This window comes from Lupinus angustifolius, chromosome LG11 (genome assembly GCF_001865875.1).
Source record: "Lupinus angustifolius cultivar Tanjil chromosome LG11, LupAngTanjil_v1.0, whole genome shotgun sequence".
NCBI lineage: Eukaryota > Viridiplantae > Streptophyta > Magnoliopsida > Fabales > Fabaceae > Lupinus > Lupinus angustifolius.
Window position 1 is genome coordinate 18,822,798 of NC_032019.1, and position 9,595 is coordinate 18,832,392.

Consider the following 9,595-nt stretch of genomic DNA (forward strand, 5'->3'; position numbering starts at 1 on the left):
TATCTCTGTATCATACTAATAAAATTATGTCAACTAATTATTACTTTCTAATAGATGATAAATAAAATATATACAAAATTTTATTTATGTGTCAAGAGCCTATTGGATTAATTCAAGGAGACAGAAAAAATTGGTACTGATGATCTTCAAAAATAAAAATCGTGTACAAAAACGCATATCAAACCTACTCTAGTAATGAAGGGAGAAATTTATTTTTTTAGGAAAATAAAATATGTGGAAAAAAATCATTATAAAATCAGAGCCATTTAAAGATTGTAACTTGATAACCCCTTGATTTACGGTCTTAATTGAATGAATGAGAGGTTGATCTATTGTGATTTAGGAAATGATCTATTGTGATTTAAGAAAATTCTAATTTGACCGAGTTAAAGAAATAACCCGAAAAGTATTTGATGTCCAAGCACCGTATTAATCTCATATCATCTTGATGCTTTCCAAGATAAATGCATTCAAAAACATACAAATTACCATAGAAACGCAAAAATAACATAGAAGTGGAAAAAATAAAAAAAGATCGTTCTTCAACGGTTGAATGCAGCTAGAAGAAGATATTACAATCTGTGATGATTGATGATACACAATAAAAGAAAATGCGAAAGACGAATGAATGGAAGAAAAAGAGAGAATAACAGAAATTGCAGGCACGTAAATATAACTAGAGAAAAGTTTAAAGAGTACAATAACAAGTTTCATGTGCATGCAAGTTCAGGGATTAATTAAGAAGATGAATATGTTCCTCCTCCACCGTAATCCTTAATCTCACGCGCTCTATTCATCAGCTTGTGACGCGCTGTGCCGAACTGATCAGAACCCTGTGGATTATCACCGGTGACATACCGGTATAACCAAGTCAGCACCGTCATCGCCGCCACACCAAAACCACCGGAGGCTAAAAACCCTAGGCTAAGGAGGGCCACTGTGACCACTGCTGGCACCAACACTGGGCTGAATATCACAAACAATGGGGTGACAATGGCGAGGCCGATGATCGTACCAGCCAAAAGCAACGCTGATAAGATCAAGAGGGAGCCGCCGGCGGTGACTGCGGTGGCTACCTTTGCAAGTTGCGTGGTTTTAGGTTGTTGTTGATGAGGACTGTGTTGGTTGTAGGATTGATGGCGAGGTTGGAAGTGCGCTTCAGCCATATTGGAATCTTTATGTATTATGAGAAGATAGATAGTGCTAGGAGTGAGTGATATATATACATATGACGGTGCAAGCCTAAAAATAACGTCATTGTAATATTTATGTATTATTCATGTAAAAATTTATACACAATATTATTCACTACTTATTTATATTACTTTTTTGAATATTCAATAATATTTAAATATGAATGTGGATGATATTTTAAGAGTATAATATTTTTTATATCCCTAATCATATAAAGTTGTACTCATACAACTTATTTATCATGTTACTCGGATCCTCCAACACATGGATAAGGATTATAAGTTCCAAAAAAATCATCTTTCTATATTCTTAACTAGTTAAATTCATAATATAAATATGTTAATTTATATTTTTGTAATTGTTTTTAATAAAATGTCATTTTTAATTAAATGGAGACAGTAATCTCCATTTTAGTCTAAATAAAGGTACCAAAAAACATGGTTTTCAATTCGGATGTGTTGTGTATGTGTAATAAAACTTTTTCCCATGATAGTTGTTTAAATGAAGTGACGAGTGGAGGGTTTGGTGGCAATATCTGAAAGGGTGGTATGGCACGTGTTGGTGAGGTTTTCATGCATTGGTTGCATGCAAATCTATGTGGCTGCGTTTATGTATACATTTTTTTTTTCACTATTTTTTATAATGTTTAAGAAGGGTCCATACTTAATACGGATACGAATTTACCATTGCCAGCAACAGAGAGTGGCAGTTGGTGTATATGCTCGTAGGCAAGTGTAGGAATATGGTACAATCCTTATGCAATTGGTAGTTTTGGTGGAGATTCTTTTTATTTGAGAATGAAAAAGTGGTGTGAGATAGCGTGTGTGACATTAATATTTTAAATAAACTAACAGAATTACAATTGTTGCTTTTGTACATGACAATAATTAACTATTTCCAACTGTGTTTCGTTTATTTTTTAGAATTAATTAGAATTTTATTTTTTATTTTAAAAAATTTCTTTTATTCATATAACAATATATAATTGGTCTGAGACAAAGAATAAGATAGGAGGAACATGTGAATGCATGTATGTAATAAGTTGTGTCAAGTCATAGGGTATACAAGATCTTCACACGATACCCTCGGCCCTTTATTTATTTTTCTCATTTGTTATTGGTTCTGTTCAAGCAGAACTTATAAACTCATGGTTATAAATTATTTTAATATTACAAATTCTTGGCTTTATCACAGTATATTCTTTCTTCACAAGCCACTTCTAATTTGACTACAGTATTATTTCTTACCAAACACTTTTGATTTAAAAATAAAGTATCCTTTCTTACCAAACAACTTTTATCTATATAGACAAAGGAAGTTTGTCGTCTTAATCACCAACAATAATACTAAGCTTCATTTGAGAGAGAAAGAGAGGAAAGAAGATGAAGTGAGAGGAATATGAGAAAAAGTGAGTTTTTCACTCATTTGGATGATGAGAAAGAAGGGGTGGAGGAGATAAAACAAAGTATGAGACCTACAAAAAGTAAAACTTAATGAAATAACAATTTTAGCCTTTACCAATATAATAATATTTGCCTATTCTTTATTATTTAATGGTGATTTTGTCTTTTAAAACATAAGATCATTATCTATTCTTTTTTCTTTCTTTTTTATTTCTCTCATATTAAATAACATAAAAATCTACTCATTTTTTCACATTTTTCTTTCTCTTTATTATCTCTCACATGTTTCTTTATTCTCATTTTCTTTCTTTAATCAAACAAAGCATAAAGCTATTACAAGTTCTACATTAAAAAATAGCTTCTTTTTTTTCAAGTATATGAATGTAGTTGAGCTAGAAGGTCGATAGAACATTCTATTCCAAAGCTAACTTCTCTCGATTTTTTGCTGAGCCTTGACATGTATTTGAAGGCGAGAACTAATATGCGAACGACATATTAGTTCGCTTCCAAGTGAACTAGTGCAAATCCATTGGGTAAAAATATTTTATTACCGGCTACCTATTGGTCACCAATAAGAAGTCATGTTGGCAGAGTGAGACATCATCCTAGAAGTCAGGTTGGCTCAATGCTACTTCTGCTGGACCTGACGTCGAAATGCATGAAGATGACTTCTAGGTGGAATTCAGTTTGGTGAAAGGAGACTTCATGTCCTCGTTTTTCCCCTAGATGACATTGGTAGAGAAGTTGTGATCACTAAAGTCGGTTTGAGCTAAACTGACTTTAGTATGTATATGTATCCCTACAATCTCTATCTTTCGAAACTATGGAAGGGTGTAATAACATAGTTGCTGAGAAAGTAGTTTGGATTGGTGAAAGTGCATTGTTAAGGTTAGTTTTCACTTTTTTCTTCTTTGTTTAGACTGTTATTGTATTGTTAACTTTTTTCTTCTTTGTTTAGACGTTATTTTGGTTTATTGTATTGTTAGCTTTTTTTATTATAATTATATTGATTAATTTTATTTTTATTCTTTGTTTATGTTACTAGATGGAAGAAGAAATTAACAACAATGAAAACTATTGTGATGAGGTATTATTTTTGAGAATTTTTTTTTATTTTGTTGTTGTAGTTTTTATATTTGTCATATAAATGATATATTTTGGTGATTTTAGGCTGAAGAAGAATTTGATGATAGTGATTTTGAAAATATGAATGAAAAGAAGATCTAGGTTTTAAAGAAATTGATTTTGGATTGTTAAATGAAGATGAAGTGAAGAAGTTAATGTCTTTGAACAATGATATTGTATATGAATTTTATAAGAAGTATGGTATGAAGAAAGTATTCGGTATTAGAAAATATCATACCCGCTAGGAAAAAGTTAGTGAAATTTTATGGCCTCATTTTTGTGTGATAGAGAATGATTTAGAGAGAAAAAAGATGATGTAGTTTGGAAGTGGGCGCCCAAAAAAGATACAAGATGTTGTTGTTTAGCAAGAATGAAGATCCACGATGACAAGGAAAAATGAGGTTGGTATGTCAGTTATTTTTCCGATGAACATAACCATGAACTCCTTGGTGAACAGTATAGTGGGATGATAGCCTCTAACCGAAGCATGACAGAGACAAATGTCGCTCAGATGAACACCATGAGAGAGGTGGGCATTGGAATGGGGAAAATATTTGCTTCATTTGCTGGTCAATGTGATGGTTATTGCTACATTGGGTTTTTGAAGAAAGACATGTATAATCAAATCCAGAAGCAAAGAAGGAACAAAAATGGCAACGCAGAAGCAGCCTTACAATACTTGAAGGAGCTATCGAAATTATATTGTACAATATATTGGAAGCATACAGTAGATGAAGAAGGTAAGTTGCAACAATTGTTATAGGCTGGTGGACATAGCATTTTTTATTATTCAATTTTCGGAGATGTTCTTGCATTCGATGCAACTTATAGTCGAAACAAATATAAATTTTCAGTCATCGTATTTTCTGGTGTAAATCATCACAACCAAACAACAATATTTGCTGCAGCTATTGTGTCAAATAAGACAGAGGAAACATATGTGTGGCTTCTTGAGAAAGTTTTAGAGGCAATGAACGGGAAACAACAGAAATGTGTTACCACGGATGAAGACTTGGCTATGAGGAATGCAATCCAAAGAGTTTTTCTCAAAACTTATCATAGGTTATGTGTTTGGCATATATGTAACAATGCTGAAAAAAATATAAAGAAAAAGAACTTTCATAAGGATTTCCAAAAAGTTATGTACGCTGATGTTGAGGTTGAAGATTTTCAGATGATGTGGGAGGAAGTTATCATCAAACATGGGCTTCAAAATAATGTTTGGGCCACTCAGACTTATGATTGCAAAAGTATATGGGTCAGGTCTTACATCGAGGAAAGTTTTATGTTGGTTTGCACATCACGATGTGAAGGCTTACATTCACAAATGGGAAGGTACATAGAGTCAGGATATAATGTGACCGAGTTTTTGCATCATTTTCAACGATGTGTAAGTCACATACGCAACAATGAGGTTGTTGAAGATTTTAAATTTTCATATGGTGAAGAGTTGTTACAAACTCTTTATCATAATATAGAGGGGCATGCTGCTTCGATATATACTAGAATGGTGTTCAAAGAATTTCGCAAAATGTTATTGGAAGCTGCAAAAAGGAAGATAATTTCTACCCATCAAACATCAAGTCATATAATATACAAAGTTGGAAAGCATTACAACCCCAACAAGAAATGGCATGTTTCTCATTATGATGGTGGTTCTAATGTGGACATTAAATGTTCATGTAGAACAATGGAATCTTTTGGGATATCATGTAATCATCTTGTTTGTCTGTTACTAATTCTCGACATGCCACAATTGCCATCTTGTCTTGTTCTTGAGAAATGGACAACAAAAAAACAAAAGATGATCATCGTGTAAATTTCGAACAGTGTGACCTAAGTCAAGAATCAGTTCAAAGCAGCAGATATGGAGCTTTGAGTGATAAATGTAGAGGATTGTATAACCTTGCTTGCAAAACGGAGGAAGGCTTTAAAGAAATGATGGAAATTTTTTACAATGAATGTAGTAGACTCCAATTGAAACAAAATTCTAGTTCCATGGAAAATGTTGTTAATGGTAATGAAGACCAAGTAAGGAACCCTTCTCGTGTGTGTCCCAAAGGACGACTTGTTGGGACGAGCTCAAGAGGTAAGTGTGGTAACCAATGTAGCATATGTTGACTTTAGACTACTACGTTGTAGGCTTTTTCAGGAAGTCTCTCTAGCCCAAACCAACATCTGTTAAGACGTCTCCTTGGGTGAAACCGACTTCAGACTTGGAAAAGACATATGCGCAGATTCCTAGTTAGACATCTCACTAGCCCAAACCCACTTCAGTCTGCTCTAAAGTCTCTATGGCCCAACCCATTTTCCTATTGTGCACCCATTTTCAAAATTAAAGTGCACCCATTTTCAAAATTTCCCTACTACTTTTAACTCATATAAATTAACCTACTCTACAACTTATTTTCTACTACACTCTCAACTTACTTTTTACATTAACAACAAATAAACTTTCTTATCTACTATACCTTCAACTTACATGGCTAGATCAAACTTGCTAAGGTTACAAGATCAACACAGATTATATGTGATCAATTATTCAGTTAGTTTATTTTTCATAGACATTCATTTGCGGATAGGAATTAACTTATATTTATTTATACAGTAAGATATTTTTAAAAAACGAGTTTGGCATATGTGGTTAACAGAATGTAAAATATGAAGAAAGACATGTGTTAGATCCTTATCGCCTACATTGAGGATTTGTTTATATATATAGAAACAGATAATTAATTACAATAAGAATACATTTGCCTCATATAGTAAATAGAGTAAACAATGTCAACAAGGAGGTGGATTGTAGTCCTACCTCTATCATCCACCATTTGAAATTTTTTACTTATTTTCCATCACAATTTATTTTTATTTACAAAAACTGTCAATTTAATTTAATTACATTACTTATTATATTTTCTATTAACTATAACTTTTTCTATTTTTTGCAATACCCAATTAAAGAACATATGAAATTGAGACATGTTAATTTTATTGGAGAAGAATCATTATTACAAGATCTATTAAAGCTCAGTAGTTTTTCACAAATATCTCGCCTCTGAACTTACAACATAGATTCATCTTTAATTACAGCTCTGGTTGAAAGATGAAGGCCTGAGACTCACACCTTTCATCTTCCGTATGGTGAATGCACCATTACTTTGGAAGATGTTTCACTCCAACTAGGAGTTAGTGTTAATAGGTTACTGATAGTGGGACCCACTTTTTTTTTATTGGAATGAACTGTGTATGGAACTTTTGAGAAAGATTCCAATCGAAGGAGTAGATATGTGAGGGTGAGTTAAAATTAACTTGGTTAATTCAAAACTTTAGTCAACTGTCATCTGAACTTATACAACTATAACTACAACAATATTGTAGGGCACGCATCCTCTGGATTATTGGAGGAGAGTTTATACCCAATAAATCTAATAGTCGAGTACATTTAATGTACTTACCTTTACTTCAGGATCTAGCAAGAACTAACCAATATAGTTGAGGTTCAACTTGTTTGGCTAACTTATATCTGGAATTATGTAAGGCAACAAAACCAAATCCAAGGGCCACGAATGGCTGCTTGCTACTTTTACAATCTTGGGCGTGGTACCGCCTACCTTTCATTGCACATAGGGTGAATACTATACCAACTTATTGATTTTCTTAAAGGTAATATCTAGTTCTACCTACACAAAAATTTTATTTACAAGTAATTTCTTTATTTTTCCTATCATAACTAATATAAATTTTATATAGGTGGGGTCTCGAAAATTGTATCTTTACAAGAATTCCACGTGGGGATTTGATAGCATATAGGTCACACATAGATCAAATGGACGCTAACGTAGTAACATATTTTAAACTCTTACCATTACAAATTGACACAATATTTTGATTTCTTAATAATATGTTCTATTTCTTTTTTGTAGTTTAAATGACTCTCATATGAGACTTATAACATCAATCTCCCACGTCATGTCCAATAAGATAAGAAGGTGTGAAGTGCATGCACAACTTTGATTTGTGTCTCAATCATCGAATGACATCAAACATATCGATTCATACTATGTAACGCCTCGAAAATCACTTCATAAATAATGTAATTATTCTCTTAGAAAGATGGGTAATTTTTTTTTCTTTTATGTAATATGTAAATCACAAATGGTTTTCCTTATATCCATTCATTTTTCAAGACGTCACATTTTTATAAACTACGGAAAGTAAGTAACTGATATCTAATGGTAATTGAAAATGGTATAACACTTTTCTGAATGCTTCTCATTATAAAAGACTTGACCCTGCAACACACACAACAAGGTGTTGCTTGGTCTAGTACAATGTGGTTACAAAATACAAAGCATAATCTAATCATCGCCTAACTAAAAGCTGTAAAGTAAAAATAAGTACAAAATAAGTTGAGGGTGTCCGCATTACAAAAATATCCTACACAGGTATCCCTATTCCAAAAAGAAAAATAAGAGAAGCAGCTCCTAGCGACTAGCGGGAGTTCTCAGGCTCTGAGTCCAATGAGAGGTCTCCTACCTCCACGGAGTCCTCTATGCAGACTAACTCTACATAGTCGACGTCGTCGTCAACCTCCATTTCCTCAACCGTGTCAAAATCGGAACACGTAGTCCTAATCCTCGCCCTATCAACTCTTTAAGTCCCCTCCTGCGACATCATGAATCGGTAATTCTGAATCATTGCTGATCGATCCATCTGAACAATGATGTATACAAGTATACCAAAAAGAAAGATAGAGTAAAACACATAATGAATACTCTTCATTGACGTCGTGAAATTATATAGAATATCACACCAAGACAGATAAATGATGTATACATGTATATGTTGATGATGAATGATGTTTGTAACTCAGGATTTGGGAACAAATATCCACGAGTACAATATATGAATGTTATGTTTAGTTCACCCATCCTTACATCAATATCCTTCCAATAAACTATTCAGAAATAACCGAGAGTACAGGTCTCATAAGAAACAGATTTGAGCGTACCAAATTCATTCCTCGCAAGGATATGTGATTGATTTGTTCTAAAGGAACTGTCCATTTCAGAACGGTGTCATATCAAACACTTTCTGGACATCCCTCTCATTGATCCTAATTGCAAAAAGGGGTTGTCAGAGATTGTTTAGTTTGTGTTGTGAGAACTGTCTGATCCAACAGAATACCTCATCGAAGAATATAGGGGACTCATCTCACCTAGAATCTCTCAAGGCTTTTGCTGACGCATCACTACTATCGCTGTCCCTCACAACATCTCGGGGCTCGTTCATCTCCCATAACTTTCCTCTCTACTAATTCATTGTTCATAATGAGTATGCACACTAAGCGAGGTTAGCCGATTAAATCTTTTAATCATTGTTGATTCTTACATGATCGGCCCAACCAAAGACATCTCCAAACATAATGCTTCTTGTGGGACTCGGTCTTAAGTCTTAACACGATAGAGGAATAATATCCTCACCACTACGAACCATCGTCGAATCATCCTTGACAACCCAATGTCAAAGCTATTTACGGTTAGACGATCTCATTGCATGGAAAACATAAACCTTGTGGGCTTCACCCTTAACATCATAACAGTAGACGAACTCGACAGAAGGGCCCTAAGTAATCATGTTACAATCAGCATCCCATACTATCGGTATATAACGTTTTACTTATGTTCTAATGATAGGTATTTTTTCATCTTTGGGACATCAGTCCCTTTTAAAGTATTTTATCTTGTATTACTCGCATCACATGTTATAACAATTATGTTCATCAGTAGCTAAAAGAATTTTGTCTAGTTACAGTAGCTAAAAGAATTTTGTCTTATGACATTGATAATCGATTACTAGTCCTGATAATCAAT

At 33.5% G+C, this 9,595-nt stretch overlaps 2 protein-coding genes across 2 annotated transcripts; one reads left to right on the plus strand and one right to left on the minus strand.

The window, feature by feature from the left end:
• On the minus strand, positions 513 to 1,202 carry LOC109359560 (oleosin 1-like). The gene has a single exon (XM_019604264.1). It carries the CDS (start codon positions 1,164 to 1,166, stop codon positions 738 to 740), a length of 429 nt encoding a protein of 142 aa, XP_019459809.1. The 5' UTR covers positions 1,167 to 1,202; the 3' UTR covers positions 513 to 737.
• Positions 4,210 to 5,541, plus strand: LOC109359799 (protein FAR1-RELATED SEQUENCE 5-like). The gene is made up of 2 exons (XM_019604495.1): positions 4,210 to 4,462; positions 4,577 to 5,541. Exons 1-2 carry the CDS (start codon positions 4,210 to 4,212, stop codon positions 5,539 to 5,541), a joined length of 1,218 nt encoding a protein of 405 aa, XP_019460040.1.